General features: G+C 42.2%; 2 protein-coding genes across 8 annotated transcripts in view; one reads left to right on the top strand and one right to left on the bottom strand.

Annotated features, from left to right (window-relative positions):
* LOC110487794 (PDZ and LIM domain protein 7) overlaps positions 1-10595 on the bottom strand; it is a 71092-nt gene extending 60497 nt beyond the window's left edge. The window contains exons 1-2 of one of the 3 annotated variants that reach the window (XM_036943536.1): positions 10283-10595; positions 2271-2369 (exon numbers count right to left, since the gene is read on the bottom strand). In XM_036943536.1, the coding sequence (XP_036799431.1) occupies positions 2271-2369; positions 10283-10312 (129 nt within the window). In that variant the 5' untranslated portion in view covers positions 10313-10595. Of the gene's footprint in view, positions 1-2270; positions 2370-7164; positions 7292-10282 lie in introns of those variants that run through there. The other 2 variants (XM_036943537.1, XM_036943538.1) reach the window with 2 other exon arrangements.
* Positions 10596-10829: 234 nt separating this feature from the next.
* LOC110489248 (clathrin light chain B-like) overlaps positions 10830-19168 on the top strand; it is a 31609-nt gene continuing 23270 nt past the window's right edge. For 4 of the 5 annotated variants that reach the window (XM_036943541.1, XM_036943540.1, XM_036943542.1 and 1 more), the window contains exons 1-5: positions 10906-11017; positions 11229-11430; positions 11965-12020; positions 13901-14018; positions 14737-14848. In XM_036943541.1, the coding sequence (XP_036799436.1) occupies positions 10982-11017; positions 11229-11430; positions 11965-12020; positions 13901-14018; positions 14737-14848 (524 nt within the window). In that variant the 5' untranslated portion in view covers positions 10906-10981. Of the gene's footprint in view, positions 11018-11228; positions 11431-11964; positions 12021-13900; positions 14019-14736; positions 14849-19168 lie in introns of all 5 variants that reach the window. The other variant, XM_036943543.1, reaches the window with a different exon arrangement.

Here is a 19168-nt window from a genome sequence, read left to right as displayed (position 1 = left end):
TGCAGTATCCTGTCTGATAATACCTGCAGTATGAACATACCCGAGTCCCCATCCTGTCTGATAATACCTGCAGTATCCTGTCTGATAATACCTGCAGTATCCTATCTGATAATACCTGCAGTATGAACATACCCGAGTCCCCATCCTGTCTGATAATACCTGCAGTATCCTGTCTGATAATACCTGCAGTATCCTGTCTGATAATACCTGCAGTATGAACATACCCGAGTCCCCATCCTGTCTGATAATACCTGCAGTATCCTGTCTGATAATACCTGCAGTATCCAGTCTGATAATACCTGCAGTATGAACACCAGGGTTTCAGCAACCTTTTCCATCTGGAGTGCTAATTTATCTGACCATTTCTACCGATCTACGTGACAGTTCTGATTTTTATATGCACATCTTGGTGAAACAGTTTCCTCTATAATAGTCTTTGCCTCTCAGTCAGTCGTGTGGTTCTTCTTTGTTGGTAGGGAAGAAACACAGATCCTGTTCTCTCACCGATCCAGAGGAAACATGTTATGATACTAGGCTGGTACTGAGTGAGCGAGCGAACGAGCGTGGACGGGCGGGCAGGCGAGTGTGGGCGGGCGGGCGGGCGAGATCGCGAGGGAAGGCAGGCGAGTGTGCCAGGGCGGGCGAGAAGAGGCAGAAAGAAATAGTAGGAGGAGGAGGTAGGAAGAGCCACAGAGTGCACGTACAAACAGGCTGGTTCAGCCGCTCCCTCCATCACAGGCACACCGACCAATGTTGCACTTATAAGGGCTGGAGCCCCTGTGTTGGGTGTCACTCTGTTCCATAGCCAGTTGTTTATGGACAATCAGAGGAATCATTTAGCTACGTACGCTTCATTTAGCTAAGATACAGTGACCTAACACAGTAACAAGTTGTTCCTGGGCAAGCCTAAACAAGCCACAACATGTCCTTATGAGGAGAGAGAGAGAGAGAAGTGGAGCAACTCAGTCTGATACTGTATCATACATACTGATTACATCCCAAATGGCCCCCTTCTTCACTAGAGCCCTATGGACCCTGATCAAAAGGAGTGCTCTAGTGCACAGGGTAATAGGTTGTGATTTGGGACATGCCCCACTGACACACGTCAGAGGAATGCATGAACTGAGAGGCAACTGATAGTTTCAGAGCTGGAACATGGATTTAATGCCACCCATCATAGCTAGCTGTTCTCCCCCCCATAGTTTCAGAGCTGAAACATGGATTTAATGGCACCCATCATAGCTAGCTGTTCCCCCCCATCATAGCTAGCTGTTCCCCCCTCCCCCATCATAGCTAGCTGTTCTCCCCCCCATAGTTTGCTGTTCAAATAAAAACGCACAACAGGTGTCATGGTCAGACCCAGGGTTCAGGTCACACTTGGGTCAAGGAGCTTATGCTGCATTCAGATATAGCCGCTTTCAAAATAGCTGCTTAGGAATTGTAGCATATGGATGAAACATATCCGGTTGATTGACTGAGCAGAGTAACATGTAACCTGTATAATTTAACATGTAACCTGTATAACAGACAAAGCCAGACATACAGACCCCCCCCCCAGGTCAAACAAACGCACAGCAAATGGCATGTGTACATACACCCCCCAAAAAAACAGAGGTCTTATTTTTAACCAAATATTGAAATTGTGATATGACTTGAGATTTAGATCAAAACAGTTAGTTGAATTGTTGGAATCCTGGAAATATGAGTATTCTAATTATACAGTTATAATGTAATAAAGTACATTTTGAATACTTGTTGTTTGACATGACAATGAATTAAAGTCAGGAGGCATTCATAGAATACCAATAGGATCCCTAGAGGCCTTATTGTGACAGGGTAGGAACCAAAGTGTTGGTCAGTGTTTCCCAGGGGAGTGGGACCCTACAGTCTTTGGCTACATTAAAATGGTTTATCTTACTTCATGTAGCTAACATTCATGCTTTGCGTATTCCTCTCAGATTTAGAAGACACTGTTGCACAAACATGCTGATTGAGGTCCACACCATCACAGGTATCAGTATTAGCTAGCTACGTTTACAACTTGCTAAGAAAATACCAACTACCTGTTTGCAAACAGTAAGATACACAAACCAAATGTAATTATAGAACACTTGTGGATTTATATTAAGAAGCAAATTGGAAAGCTGCATCGTTGGCATAAATCAACATATTGTTGCATCGACCATGCAGACTGAAGTGGACAGTCGGAAGATGATCTCTGGTGGTCGAGCAACATGGCTCGGTGAGTGACACACACACACACAGCTTACCCTGGACACCGTGAGGGGCATGCTGAAGTCCTTCCCCCCCTGAAGTCTGAAGCCCCATGGTGCTGGACCGTTGAGGGTTATACAGTATATACTCATGGCCTATAGAGGAGAGAATAGAGAGGGTTATTCATGGAATATATATAAGAGAGAGGACACACTGAACAAAAATATAAAAACACAACATGTAAAGTGTTGGTCCCATGTTTGATGAGCCGAAATAAAAGATCCCTGAAAATGTTCCATAGGCACAAAAAGGTTATTTCTCTCATCTTGTGTATAAATTAGCTTTACATCCCTGTTAGTGAGCATTTCTCCTTTGCCAAGACAGCATATCAATAAGCTGATTTAACAGCATGATCATTACACAGGTGCACCTTGTGCTCCGGACATTAAGATGTCACTCTAAAATGTGCAGTTTTGTCACAACACAATGCCACAGATGTCTGAAGTTTTGAGGGAGTGTGCAATTGCCATGCTGACTGCAGGAATGTCCACCAATGTCGTTGTAGAGAATTTGGCAGTAAGTCCAACCTGCCTCACAACAGCAGACCACGTGTAACCATGCCAGCCCAGGACCTCCACATCCGGCTTCTTCACCTGAGGGATCATCTGACCAGCCACCTGGACAGCTGATGAAACTGAGGAGTATTTGTCTGTATTTTTTTTTTTAAACCTTGTGGGGAAAAACCTCGTTCTGATTGGCTGGGCCTGACTCCCCATGGCTTCGCCCCTGCCCAGTCATGTGAAATCCATAGATTAGGTCCTAATGAATTTATGAGCTAAAGGTTTTAAACCCTTGCATAGAACTAAATGTAAGGCCTGTTTCTCTGAGGAGAGTTGGTATGGATGGGCTTGCCTTGGCAGCAGAACGCCAACATGAGTTCCCTCATGCCCAGGTCCTCCAACCCCCAGGTCCTCCAACCCACAGGTCTTCCAACCCACAGGTCCTCCAACCCACAGGTCCTCCAACCCACAGGTCCTCCAACCCACAGGTTGCATCCCATATGGCACCTTAATTCCTTTATAAAGCACTACTTTTGACCAGTGCCCTATGAACAGTAGTGCACTACTTTTGACCAGTGCCCTATGAACAGTAGTGCACTACTTTTGATCAGTGCCCTATGAACAGTAGTGCACTACTTTTGATCAGTGCCCTATGAACAGTAGTGCACTACGTGGAGAATGGGGTACCATTTAGGACACAGTGTTTCCCGAACCAGCAGCTATAAAACAACATGCTGATTAGCTGAAATCAGAGGTGATAGACTAGTGTTGGAATGATTCCACCATATATCTCCCTAAATCTTCTACACTGTGAACCATTTAACACACATTCTCAGTTATGTCGCCCAGAAAGCAAACAAGGAGTCAGTTAGGGCCTCTTCACACCACTTTGACTGACCCCCCACACACACAAAGGACAGATATACATACCTGTGTTGTGTAAAGAGACGGAACTAGATTCAAATCTCTTTTTTTTTTAAAGAGATGTCTCCCACACTACCTCCTGAGGTAGGCATCTACACCACATAGATCCTCTGAGTGGTACATGTGTAAAGACAACAGCTCTCCCACACTACCACCTGAGGTAGGCATCTACACCACATAGATCCTCTGAGTGGTACATGTGTAAAGACAACAGCTCTCCCACACCACATCCCTGCAAAAATTACCTTAATGCTGTTCGCCAGATTGAAAATGAAAAGGCGAATCATTGAAATCAAGTGTGCAACACGACTTAGATGAGAAGCTTATTTTCTCTTTATTTTGTTTGTCTCTATACTATTGTATTTACAGTATGATAAATAGCTTTACTCAGGTGAGGGAGGAGTGTGATTCTAGCCACACCACATCCAAGGAGTGTAAACAGAAAAGTTGCAAATCCGAAGTTGGAGACAGACCCGACTAGACAGTGTACTAATGTAAATCCACCCTTTAAAAAAAGGTCAGGACCCTTTCGAAACCAGGGACACAAAAAAAAAGGAATGTGCCATGACCCGCTCTAACACACTGGTTGAGAAACAGTCTAATGCAAGGCTAAACTAACTCGAAACGTTACAAGACGCCAGCTGTGCAAAATGATTGGAATGTCTACCCATGGAATCCTACAGGAAGAGAGTGCAAGGAGTTATTACAGAAAACTAGAAGACTATTTTCATACAAATATCTCATTAACATTAGAACAGGGAGCTACGCATCTGAGAACAGTTACAGGCCTTGGGTCAGATTCAAGGAGAACAGAGGACCCGGAGTGTCTACATCAATTCTTGACCAATAAGAAACGACTCGTCATTTTTTTTTCCTGTTGCAAAACGTTTTGCAACGTTGTGCACTAATAAATACCACCTCTGGTCTGAATGACACACTGACAGTCAGACATGCAGTATCGAGAGAACAGCAGAGAGACATTGCCTTTACATTCAGGTGACCCCAAACAGACTTAAGAGCACCAGTCAAAAGTTGACACACCTACTCATTCAAGGGTTTTTCTTCATTTAAAAAAAATATATACATTTTCTACATTGTACAATACTAGTGAAGACGTCAAAACTATGAAATAACACCTATGGAATTAGGTAGTAACCAAAAAAGTAGTGTTACACAAATCTAAATATATTTTATGTTCTTATAAGTAGCCACCCTTTGCCTAGACGACAGCTTTGCACACTCTTGGCATTCTCTCAACCAGCTTCATGAGAAATGCTTTTCCAACAGTCTTGAAGGAGTTCCCACATATGCTGAGCATTTGTTAGCCGTTTTTCCTTCGCTATGCGGTCCAACTATTCCCAAACCATCTCAATTGGGTCCTTCTTGGTCAAATAGCCCTTACACAGCCTGGAGGTGTGTTGGGTCATTGTCCTGTTGAAAAACAAATGATAGTCCCACTAAGTGCAAACCAGATGGGATGGTGTATCGCTGAAGAATGCTGTGGTAGTCATGCTGGTTAAGTGTGCCTTGAATTCTAAATAAATCAGACCGTGTCACCAGAAAAGCACCCCCACACCATCACACCTCCTCCTCCATGCTTCACGGTGGGAACCCGACATGTGGAGAACATCCGTTCACCAATTCTGCGTCTAACAAAAGACACGGCGGTTGGAACCAAACATCTCAAATTTGGACTCAAGACTAAAAGGACAGATTTCAACCCGTCTAATGTCCATTGCTCGTGTTTCTTGGCCCAAGCAAGTCTTCTTCTTGTTGGTGTCCTTTAGTAGTGGTTTCTTTGCAGCAATTTGACCATGAAGGCCTGATTCACACAGTCTCCTCTGAACAGTTGATGTTAAGATGTGTCTGTTACTTAAACTCGGTAAATAATTTATTTGGGCTGTAATTTCTGAGGCTGATAACTCTAAATAACTTATCCTCTGCAGCAGAGGTAACTCTGGGTCTTTCTTTCCTGTGGCAGTCCTCATGACAGCCAGTTTCAACACAGCGCTTGATGGTTTTTGTGAAGAAACTCGCAAAGTTCTTGACATTTTCCAGAATGACTGACCTTCATGTCTTAAAGTAGTAATGGACTATCATTTCTCGTTGCTTAATTGATCTGTTCTTGCCATAATATGGACTTGGTATTTTACCAAATAGTAGATAGACCTATATACCAACCCTACCTTGTCACAACATGACTGATTGGTTCAAACGCATTAAGAAGGAAAGAAATTCCACAAATTCACTTTTAACAAGGCACACCTGTTAATTGAAATGTATTCCAGGCAACATGAAGCTGGTTGAGAGAATACCAAGAATGTGGAAAGCTGTCAAGGCTACTTTGCAAAATCTCAAATATTTTTGATTTGTTTACCACCTTTTTTTTGGTTCCTACGTGATTCCACATGTGTTATTTCATAGTTTTTAAATGTCTCCACTATTATTCTACAATGTAGAAAATAGTAAAAATATATAAATAAATTAAACCCTGGAATGAGTAGTTAAAATCAAAATCAAAATCAAATGTATTTATATAGCCCTTCGTACATCAGCTGATATCTCAAAGTGCTGTACAGAAACCCAGCCTAAAACCCCAAACAGCAAGCAATGCAGGTGTAGAAGCACGGTGTGTAGGTGTGTCCAAGCTTTTGACTGCTACTGTATACAGGGCGGCATACAGCGAGTGCATTTAACTAAAGGTATGTCACAGCAATAAAGTTACATGAATGGCATACCATGTATAGACCACAAACTAGGCGAAATCTGTCCATTGTTATGTCCTTATTATAAACTAAGAAAAAAGTAAATTAATATGTAGGCCTTGTACAATTCTGTCACATGACAGCCAGGAAACAAAACAGAGGCAACGTAGCCTAGTGGTTAGAGCGTTGGACTAGTAACCGAAAGGTTGCAAGATCGAATCCTCCGAGATGACAAGGTACAAATCTGTCGTTCTGCCCCTGAACAAGGCAGTTAACCCACTGTTCCTAGGCCGTCAATGAAAATAAGAATTTGTTCTTAACGGACTTGCCTAGTTAAACAAAAAAAGGTACCATTTTTTATATATATATATATATTTTTTTAAAGGGACACTTCTAGAGAATGTATGTACGCTGTCCACTCTTACACTAGCCAAGTCAGTCTGTACGCAAACAAATATCCTTCAAATCCATAGAAATTGTATAATTGCCTTCGTTGTTAAAACGTATCTGTCAAAGTAATACAGGTCTAATTACATTGCTACAGCGTATTCCCTTCGCTCACAGCCAGCACAACACATAACCCGTGTCATTTTAAGAACCAAGGACAACCTGAGACCTTAGGCCATGACACTTACTGCTCTCGCCAAATGAGTTACAAGCCTAATGATAACCTCAACCCCAACCCCCACCCACCATAACTCTCTCCTCCAAGGCATCCAAAACCTCACCATGACACAGAGCTACCTGCAATGCAAACATACCTTGTCCTGATGAGGCCGTCCTGGTAACCCAAAGCTGCCAGAAAGCTACAGAAGTGCTTGAGTATTGAAGTAGGATGGGCTGACTCTCTCCCTCCCCCCAGTGACATAGCTAGGCAGACAGGCAAGCCCTCCCGCCCTCCCCACCCCACCCCACACACACACACTCCTCAGAGAGCTATATAAGGAATGTAAAACTACACCGAACTATTTCAGCCCTACACCCACATGAGTCACGGAGAGGGGGGCAGCAACGGAGAGAAGGAGCAGGAGAGGAACATCAACTACCCATATTTTCTGGCGCAGGCTTTGCACATAAAAGCCAAAAGATATTTAGAATGGGAGGAATGGCAGAGGAAGAGAAGTGAAGACCACTGAGGAACACATTCCTTCCAGAGGACATGAAGTACAGCTCAGTACATTATAACCTCAACCAAACCAGCAATTAGAATATAGGACATCAAGAGAGACAGACCTGGTTTGACTTTTTCTACATGCAGTGAAAAAGTTCTAGATTTATGTTTAAAACTAAATCAAAAGAATTGATCATGTGTAGGCTACATGTACTTATCGATACCCTAAAAAACAAAGTCAACCCAACAAGCTTCTGCTATTAGAAAATGCTATCTGTCCTGTGAACTAGCTCCTGGTAGTGTGTTCATATAGACGTCAGCAAGCGTAGCTCTCCACAGCCTAGTATCCTACATATCTAAATAGGTGTTACATCTAGACTGATGTGATGTGTGAAAGGTCACACGAACAAACAAAGAATGGTAACAAGTTTAGAAGAGCAGCCAGACGTCAACGCCCAGAAAAAGCAGGTAAATAAATACTGAAATACCCTCGTTAGCTAAATGAGACTCGTTCACATGCTGCAATACCCTCGTTAGCTAAATGAGACGCGTTTATGTAGCCCACAATCCTGAATCAAAGTTTGTTTTTATTTCCATTTAACTCAAACTAAGCTTCAATTGCAAATTACACTGAGTATACAACACATTAAGAACTGCTCTTCCCATGAGAGACCGACCAGGCGAAAGCTATGATCCCTTATTGACGTCACTTGTTAAATCCACTTCAAAATCAGTGTAGATGAAGGAGGGGATGGGTTAAAGAAGGATTTTTAAGCCTAAAGACAACTGAGACATGGATTGTGTGCCATTCAAGAGGGTGAATGGGAAAGACAACACATTTAAGTGCCTTTGAACGGGGGGGGGGGGGGGGTGTATGGTAGTAGGTATCAGACGCACCGGTTCGTGTCAAGAACTGCAACGCTGCTGGGTTTTTCACGCTCAACAGTTTACCGTGTGCATGAAGAACGGTACTCCACCCAAAGGACATCCAGCCAACTTGACAACTGTGGGAGGCATTGGAGGGGGGGGTACAAGGTGTTCCTAATGTCTGGTATACTCTGTGTATATCCAAGTGAATGCAGGTGTAACCAGTGTGAAAATGGCTAGCTAGTTAGCGGTAGTGCGCGCTAATAGCATTTTAAAAAATATATATACACACACACACACACACACACACAATGCTTCGAGGGTCCCTGGTTTCGAGCCCAGGTAGGGGCGAGGAGAGGGACAGAAGCTGCACTGTTACTTTCTCCACGTATCACAAGGTTAGATACTCAAAGAGGTTTTAACCTAGTAGTTTACCGTAACAGCAACAAAGACATGAAAGTGTTGCCTTGCATACAGACAGAACACTGGACTGATAACAACGCAAGTGTTGCTTGTTTTCAGGAACAGTATTTTATTTTTTATTTTTTTTAAATACACTGAACAACAATACAAAACACAACATGTAAAAGTTGTTTGTCCCATGTTTCATAAGTTGAAATAAAAGATCCCAGAAATGTTCCATATGCACAAAAAAAAAAAAAGCTTCTCGAATGTTGTGCACATCCCTGTTAGTGAGCATTTTTATCCTTGGTCAAAATAATCCATCCACTTGACTGATAGGTGTTACATTTCAAGACGCTGATTAAAACAGCGTGATCATTATACAGGTGCACCTTGTGTTGGGGACAATAAAATACCACTGCAGATTTCAATGCCACAGATGTCTCAATTTTTGAGGGAGTGCGCAATTGGCATGCGGACTGCAGGAATGTTCACCAGAGCGTTGAATGTTCATTTCTCTACCATAAGCCGACTCCAGTGATGTTTTAGAGAATTTGGCAGTACGTCGAACTGGCCTCAACTGCAGACCACGTGTAACCACACCAGCCCAGAACCTCCACATCCAGCTTCTTCACCTACGGGATCGTCAGAGGGGTGGGCATAGGAGTATTTCTGTCTATAATAAAAACTCCTTCTGGGTAAAAACTCCTTCTGGATTGGCTGGGCCTGCCTCCCCAGTGAGTCTGCTTGGCTCCCAAGTTGGTGGGCCTATACCCTCTCAGGTCCACCCATGGCTGTGCCCCTGCCCAGTCATGTGAAATCCATATAGATTAGACTCTAAATTTAGTTATTTCAATTTCCTTATATGAACTGTAACAAAGGAAAATCTTTGAAATTGTTGCATGTTGAGTCTATATTTGTATTCAGAATACATAAGTGTTGTAAATATCACAAAATATTTCGCCAACACTAAAATATGGAACGAGGGCAGCTCAATAAATTGGTGGTATTCAAACATTGAAAGTGATATCCATAATATTATATTATTGATCTACTAACATGGATAGGATGTAACTCCACCACCATACATACAGTCTCTCTTGTACACCGAAGGAAACTGTTAAACACAACTTTTGAACAAGACCATGTGTTGAAATATATATAATATATTGGTCTTGGATATTGTGGAATGCGATAAGAAAGGGCTGCGAGATCAAGACAGGCCCGATCAAGACTAGACCCACTTCGAGGTCTGGACCGATGTCGCCGCCGGGAAAGTTTTATTCCACCAAGAAAAACAGCTAAATATCTTACTTTCATGTAAAAGGAAAACAGCAACTTAAATATCACCATTTTTTCATTGTAACTTCATACAATCTAACGTCAGACAAGGGTATGTTTGTTATATAGACTTGGCTACAACAAACTTCCATGGAGTCCATGTAGAATTCGATAGTTGCATTCATAATTTAAAACACAGGTTTTCACCATTAACCTACCTCCTTGTCATTATGATGATCGCCGGACATCGTGAGTCGGCCTACCGTAGTCGAGGTCTGAAAGAAATATGTGAATCAAACAAGTTACCCAGCCGAAAAGTAAACTTCGGACTTCCTCGACTTGTACGTCAGGGGCAGTGTGGATCCCTTCTTAAGCAGTAATCAGTATTCATTCCCCGCATTCCTCTTTAGCAGCGTCCTACTGTAACGTCAGCAAGTCACATGGAGGGTAGGCGATCCCTGCCCTTCGTCTGTGCTCTCCTTATGAGAGGTGGTGCTCCGGAGACTCTGGCTGTCGCTTTCCCCTCACATTCTCTATTTACCATGTATTCTGAAATATTTAAAGGCGACTAAGAATAAGCAAATCAATTGCCCCACATGACCCCAAAATGATCACTCGTCTGATTATGCAGAAAGGTTTTATTTTCCACTGACACTTTCGAAAATAGAAAATGAAAATAATTTATTGTATTGTATTCTAATTATTTTATATTCTGATAGTATGCTCAATTCTATACTAACAAATTCAAAAGGTTTATACACACTACCCTAATTAGGCAATACGAAAACGTTTAGTTCAGATACCGGTTAGGAAATAGGAGTGCATTTCTAGGTTTCTCCGGCAGATAGAGACACATCCTAATAAACCAACAGTTGGAAGTTCGTGTGGCAGCCCAGGCAAGTTGAAAGTGAGCAATCATGAATCATCACAGTCAGAAAGAAGCTCGCTTTAACGTTAGTCCTTATTCATTCTTCTATTAGCTGACAACAGTTCATGAAAAAGTTGGGTTAGTTGCATGTTCTGCCTGAGTCAGATATATATCCATCATCATAAGCTCTTCTCTCTCAGCTCAATTCATTGATAGCCAGCAAGATAAACAAGCAGTAATATAACGGTAGTGGCGTTGCTACACTTCATTTATTTTATTGATTGTGTGTGTGAAAGATGGCTGATGCAGATTTCGAGTTCGCATATGACAACGGAGTGCTGCCTGTCGAGGTGGACCCAGCTGCAGCTTTCTTAGCTCAGCAAGAAAGCGAAATAGCGGTGATCGAGAATTACGACGAAGGACTCGGAGCTTTGGAGGGATCCGCTGAGTTCCTCGAACAACCGCCGACAGCTGATTCACCTGCTCCTGTACAATATGGTAAGTTGCTAACTATATGCTAAAGTTGCTAACTATATGCTAAAGTTGCTAACTATATGCTAAAGTTGCTAACTATATGCTAAAGTTGCTAACTATATGCTAAAGTTGCTAACTATATGGTAAGTTAGCTAAACTAACTCCCAAGCTAGAAGTACATAAAACTGAGACAACATTTAACTTGTATTAGTACTATAGTTAGATAACTAACTAGTTGTCTGGTTAACTAAATTAGCTTCTAGTTAGCTAATTGACAGCTGTCAATGTAAACAGTAACGTTACTTTAGTTGGAGCAGCACACTAACTTTTCACCCTGAGTCGAATGATGTCTATAGTTTTGTCACTTGTCTGGATGTGATTGTGTAATGTCTTGAAGTTATCCTCAGGTCAAATTAGGTTAGCCAATTGTGGTGGTGAGAAGCTATTTTACCTTACTGGCCAAACAGGTGTTAATGCACTACTGTGTCACTAGTTATCCACCAAAAGAAAGCAAAAATGCACGGTTCTTTTAAAGTCGTTTGTTGTTTCATCTGTCAGATGCCGGATTTGCAGAGGCATCAGCGGCCACGGTAAACGGAAACATGTTTGTGCTGGTAAGAGAGGAACACTTCTAATGAGAATTAACTTTTTTTTTCTTCAATTATGTACTTGGACATGTTATTGCAGGTTAGTTTTGTAAGTGAGGCTGTGTCTGAATTTAAGTGATGCGGTACCTGTAGCAGATGACACACCTGAAACAGGTACTGCAATCTCTATGGTAAGTCCATTGTTGTTCAAGGAAGCATGACAAGATACATTTTGTTGGGTAAGGTAAAGACAATCTGCCCATGAAAAAAAAAATATATATATATATTAGAAAACTGCCTATGAGTCCAAATAATTTATTCTACTGTCAAAATTGACAACCGTGTAAATAGGATAATTTTGGCCAAAATCAGTGTCATCCAAAACAGTGTTTTGTACCTGAGTATGTCACAACATAATATCATTTAAGGTTGGGTTTGTTTCAATCCTGCCCGCAGCTGGCAGCACACAAGTAATCGTCACCCCATCATAATGCCGTGGTAAATGTGGTTTGACTTTGGATATCCCAATGGGGGTAGTTAGGGATCATCTGTAAACTACACAATGCAGGCTACATGGGACTGACTGTATGTTCAAATTCTAATACTTAAAAAACCTCAAAACAACTATAAATTCATATACAGATATTGAAAGCATTTAATGAGAAGTTAAAGGTGTGCAACATGACTATTGTGTAATTCATTGTTAAACCAACTTTGCCACATTTGCACACCAAGGCTGAAGCCTATTAGTGAAAAATAATTTGGCTAACTCTTCCCACCTGCAAACACGTACGTACACAAGACATCCACATCAAACCCCGAAATCAACTCCTAGCCGTTGGTATGTCTTAATGAGCCAAATCTAAAATGAGGCCAAATCAGGAAGTTCGGCTGCCCTATAAGGATTTATGCATTTTACTCCTCAGTGTCCAGCTGTTACTATTGAATGACCTGGTTGTCCTTATGCCTTATTAGTGCTGAGCGATGTAATGCTTTTTGAGGTCAGTTAGATTATTTCAAAAATGATCACAGATTTCAGTTTCAATCATTTTTTTTGTTTTTGTAAGTTGAATGCTGTAACAACACAGAATGAAATAGTTCATAAAAGTCCCTTGATTGTAGTGACTAATGCTTATCACTTATTTTCCATCATTTATTCAATGATTTTGTTTCACTCCAAGTTATCATCTCATCTCTATAGAGCTGCTTCTCTGACAAAATCACTATTTTTAGTATTTCTTCAAAAGTAAATAAGTCCTAGGCCTATTTATTTTACTGCTGAATACCAACTATCAATCACTTAAAATCGTGTATTTTCAGGCTCGTGAAGCAATTGCTTTCTATCCCCCTCGATCGTGCGTTCTCTCTCTCTTCGTCTGCGCCGCACAGACCGGACAAGTTTAAGCGGGCGCGCAGTGGATTATGGTCATTGTAGTTAATTGCCGAGTTTTTTGCACTGAACTGTGTTGAATATTGGTCTGTTAGAAACTACAAATCCATACTACAATCACACAGTTCAGGCTTGATCTGATGTATCTCTACAGAAACTGCACATCAAGCTCACAGATAAAAATGGTACAAAATGGAATTCTAATATTTGAATTGACGTCGGTCAATTAGTTGTTTAATAACCAACATTTTGGTTAACCGCTCGGCACTATGCCTTTATGTATGGTGTATGTCTAGCCTGCAGGCACCGCAAGCTAGGATACATCAGCTCATAATGGGCTAGTCTATGCCTGGTCTTATGGCTGCGTTTACACGGGCAGCCCAATTTTTTCCACTAATTGGTCTTTTGACCAATCAGATCTTTTGCCAATAATTGGGCTGCCTTTGTAAACGCAGCCTATGACTGGTGGTCCTTGTGTCTCCTGCCTGGTCCTGGTCCCCCCCCCCCCCCCCCCCAGGAGTCCAACGGTCCATCGGACAGCTATGCGGCCATCGCCCAGGTGGACTCTCTGAGAGCAGAGCCTGAGAGCCTGCGTAAGTGGAGAGAGGAGCAGAAGGAACGGCTGGAGCAACTAGGTAAGTAAACCGCGGAGGCTAAGGTATGGTACTCGGTTCCCTATATAGTGCACTACTTTTAGCCAGGGTCCATAGGGTTCTGGTCAAAAGTTGTGCACTATGTAGGGAATAGGGTGCCGGTTTGGACACACCCAGCTACTTCAGACTTACATACTACTACCACCGCTGCGATACATGCAGTATCTACCACTGACTTCTCAGTCAGTATTCTGTCCAGTCAATGTACACACTGACGAAGGTTGACACCTAAATGTCAAGTTTTGTTTTTTACCCTGCCTGCTAAAAATCTAAATAAAAGACCTACAAATAGTAGGTTGAATAGTCTGTCTATTTGTGTGTGTGAACCACCCTTCATTCGGGTTCCACTCAGTGTCTTGTCCTGTATGGTATGCTGGAGTTGGGCTTGTTCCTGCTGTATTGAATCTCCTGAGAAAAGAGCACCGCCTTCTGTAGCTCATACAAATGCATTGTGGACTAAAACGTTTCATCCTGGGTAGTATTCATTCGTGCTACAAATAGCAAAACCTTTTGTAGCAAAACCTTTTGTAACGACAAAATGAAAACAAGCTATTTTTTCCTTGGACAAATTCAGGTCATCCTGGCCATTTCCGCCTGTTTGCTTCCGCTTCGTTCCTACTGAATAGGACCCCGGTATTGTGCAGATTGTGTATTGATCATATCATCCTCGTCGTTCCCTGTGTGTATGTGAACCCTGAAGACTCTGCGTCCAAGGCAGCGGAGGCTGAGTGGAAAGAGAAGGCCAAGAAAGAGCTGGAGGACTGGCATGTGCACCAGCATGAACAGATGGAGAAGAACAAGGCCAACAACAGGTTAGTTCCTACCTAACTCACTCGGTTTACTTCCTACATGGTTCCCTCAAATAACACAACAGGAAATACAAGTACAGTGCCTTGCGAAAGTATTCGGCCCCCTTGAACTTTGCGACCTTTTGCCACATTTCAGGCTTCAAACATAAAGATATAAAACTGTATTTGTTTGTGAAGAATCAACAACAAGTGGGACACAATCATGAAGTGGAACGACATTTATTGGATATTTCAAACTTTTTTAACAAATCAAAACTGAAAAATTGGGCGTGCAAAATTATTCAGCCCCCTTAAGTTAATACTTTGTAGCGCCACCTTTTGCTGCGATTACAGCTGTAAGTCGCTTGGGGTATGTCTCTATCAGTTTTGCACATCGAGAGACTGACATTTTTTCCCTCTCCTCCTTGCAAAACAGCTTGAGCTCAGTGAGGTTGAATGGAGAGCATTTGTGAACAGCAGTTTTCCGTTCTTTCCACAGATTCTCGATTGGATTCAGGTCTGGACTTTGACTTGGCCATTCTAACACCTGGATATGTTTATTTTTGAACCATTCCATTGTAGATTTTGCTTTATGTTTTGGATCATTGTCTTGTTGGAAGATAAATCTCCGTCCCAGTCTCAGGTCTTTTGCAGACTCCATCAGGTTTTCTTCCAGAATGGTCCTGTATTTGGCTCCATCCATCTTCCCATCAATTTTAACCATCTTCCCTGTCCCTGCTGAAGAAAAGCAGGCCCAACCCATGATGCTGCCACCACCATGTTTGACAGTGGGGATGGTGTGTTCAGCTGTGTTGCTTTTACACCAAACATAACGTTTTGCATTGTTGCCAAAAAGTTCAATTTTGGTTTCATCTGACCAGAGCACCTTCTTCCACATGTTTGGTGTGTCTCCCAGGTGGCTTGTGGCAAACTTTAAACAACACTTTTTATGGATATCTTTAAGAAATGGCTTTCTTCTTGCCACTCTTCCATAAAGGCCAGATTTGTGCAATATACAACTGATTGTTGTCCTATGGACAGAGTCTCCCACCTCAGCTGTAGATCTCTGCAGTTCATCCAGAGTGATCATGGGCCTCTTGGCTGCATCTCTGATCAGTCTTCTCCTTGTATGAGCTGAAAGTTTAGAGGGACGGCCAGGTCTTGGTAGATTTGCAGTGGTCTGATACTCCTTCCATTTCAATATTATCGCTTGCACAGTGCTCCTTGGGATGTTTAAAGCTTGGGAAATATTTTTGTATCCAAATCCGGCTTTAAACTTCTTCACAACAGTATCTCGGACCTGCCTGGTGTGTTCCTTGTTCTTCATGATTCTCTCTGCGCTTTTAACGGACCTCTGAGACTATCACAGTGCAGGTGCATTTATACGGAGACTTGATTACACACAGGTGGATTGTATTTATCATCATTAGTCATTTAGGTCAACATTGGATCATTCAGAGATGCTCACTGAACTTCTGGAGAGAGTTTGCTGCACTGAAAGTAAAGGGGCTGAATAATTTTGCACGCCCAATTTTTCAGTTTTTGATTTGTTAAAAAAGTTTGAAATATCCAATAAATGTCGTTCCACTTCATGATTGTGTCCCACTTGTTGTTGATTCTTCACAAAAAAAATACAGTTTTATATCTTTATGTTTGAAGCCTGAAATGTGGCAAAAGGTCACAAAGTTCAAGGGGGCCGAATACTTTTGCATGGCACTGTATAACAATATACTAAATATATATTAGGCTAAATATGCATCTAATGAATCTGAATGAATAGTTCACTGTCAGAATCGAAGAGCAACAATGTTATAAGAATGTGTGGTTATTTCCTTTGTGACATCAGATCAGGAAATAGGATTTATAAGCTTAGGCTTATAGACGTCCAAATAGACTGTCACAGAAAGTTGACTTTATTCATGTACCTAAAAAAAAAAATATATATATATATAATAATGTGGACAGGATTTCCTGGTAAATATCCTAAACAGAGTGGAAACTTGGAACTGTGATAGCTGCGCTGACCTCTGCCCCCAGGGCTCCAATGTTTTGTTGGCCTGCTTTTTGTAACAGACAGATATGGTTCATTATTTAGGGTGTGTGTCACCAAGCTGAAAATGTTGTAATAGATCTGAACTGGCATAAACTAAGGAAAGTCGATGGATTTCTCAACCTTATTTCTTTGAGCTAATGACATAACTAAATGACACGTGACTTCTCATTTGCGTTTTGTATTGATTTATCAAAGTTGATTTAACTATGAACTAATGTTTAACTATTTTAATGCCCTGTGTTATCCTACACTTACAGTGCATTCGGGACATATTCAGACCTCTAGACTTTTTCCACATTTTGTTACGTTACAGCCTTATTCTAATATGGATTAAGTTGTAGTTTTTCCCCATCATCAATCTACACACACTACCCCATAATGACATCACAATACCCCATAATGACATCACAATATCCCATAATGACATCACAATATCCCATAATGACATCACAATACCCCATAATGACATCACAATACCCCATAATTACAAAGCAAAAACAGGTTTTTAGATTTTTTTTGCAGATGTATAAAAAATAAAGCACTGAAATATCACATTTACATCAGTATTCAGACCCTTTACTCAGTACTTTTGTTGAAGCACCTTTAGCAGCGATTACAGCCTCTAGTCTTCTTGGGTATGACACTACAAGCTTGGCACACCTGAATTTGGGAAGTTTCTCCCATTCTTCTCTGCAGATCCTCTCAAGCTCTGTCAGGTTGGATGGGGAGCGTTGCTGCACAGCTATTTTCAGGTCTCTCCAGAGATGTTCGATCAGGTTGAAGTCCAGGCTCTGGCTGGGCCACTCAAGGACATTCAGAGACTTTTTGCGTTGCCTTGGCTGTGTGCTTCGGGTCGTTGTCCTGTTGGAAGGTGAACCTTCACCGTAGTCTGAGGTCCTGAGTGCTCTGGAGCAGGTTCTCTCTACACTTTGCACCGTTCATCTTTCCCTCGATCCTGACTAGTCTCCCTGCCGCTGAAAAACATCCCCACAGCATGATGCTGCCACCACCATGCTTCACCGTAGGGATGGTGCCAGGTTTCCTCCAGATGTGATGCTTCTGGCCAAAGAGTTCATCAGACCAGAGAATCTGACCAAGGCCCTTCTCCCCCGTCTTGGTGGTGCCAAACTTCGTCCATTAAATATATATATATATATATATATATTTATTTATTTATCTGCCTAGTTAAATAAAGGTTAAAAAAAAAATATATATATATATATTTTTATTTTTATTTTATTTATTTTAACCTTTATTTAACTAGGCAGATAAGAACAAATTCTTATTGACAATGACAGCCTACCGGGGAACAGTGGGTAAACTGCCTTGTTCAGGGGAACAGTGGGTAAACTGCCTTGTTCAGGGGAACAGTGGGTTAACTGCCTTGTTCAGGGGAACAGTGGGTTAACTGCCTTGTTCAGGGGAACAGTGGGTTAACTGCCTTGTTCAGGGGAACAGTGGGTTAACTGCCTTGTTCTGGGGAACAGTGGGTTAACTGCCTTGTTCAGGGGAACAGTGGGTTAACTGCCTTGTTCAGGGGAACAGTGGGTTAACTGCCTTGTTCAGGGGAACAGTGGGTTAACTGCCTTGTTCAGGGGAACAGTGGGTTAACTGCCTTGTTCAGGGGAACAGTGGGTTAACTGCCTTGTTCAGGGGAACAGTGGGTTAACTGCCTTGTTCAGGGGAACAGTGGGTTAACTGCCTTGTTCAGGGGAACAGTGGGTTAACTGCCTTGTTCAGGGGAACAGTGGGTTAACTGCCTTGTTCAGGGGAACAGTGGGTTAACTGCCTTGTTCAGGGGAACAGTGGGTTAACTGCCTTGTTCAGGGGAACAGTGGGTTAACTGCCTTGTTCAGGGGAACAGTGGGTTAACTGCCTTGTTCAGGGGAACAGTGGGTTAACTGCCTTGTTCAGGGGAACAGTGGGTTAACTGCCTTGTTCAGGGGAACAGTGGGTTAACTGCCTTGTTCAGGGGAACAGTGGGTTAACTGCCTTGTTCAGGGGAACAGTGGGTTAACTGCCTTGTTCAGGGGAACAGTGGGTTAACTGCCTTGTTCAGGGGAACAGTGGGTTAACTGCCTTGTTCAGGGGAACAGTGGGTAAACTGCCTTGTTCAGGGGAACAGTGGGTAAACTGCCTTGTTCAGGGGAACAGTGGGTTAACTGCCTTGTTCAGGGGGCAGAATGACAGATTTTTACCTTGTCAGGTTGTTACTGGCCCAAGGCTCTAACCAATAGGCTACCTGCCGCCCCATCCTTGAGAATGATGGAGGACACAGTGTTCTTGTGGAC

Source organism: Oncorhynchus mykiss, chromosome 14, assembly GCF_013265735.2.
Source record: "Oncorhynchus mykiss isolate Arlee chromosome 14, USDA_OmykA_1.1, whole genome shotgun sequence".
NCBI lineage: Eukaryota > Metazoa > Chordata > Actinopteri > Salmoniformes > Salmonidae > Oncorhynchus > Oncorhynchus mykiss.
Note: the sequence above shows the minus strand (reverse complement) of the source record. Positions and strands in the feature narration are given on the sequence as shown.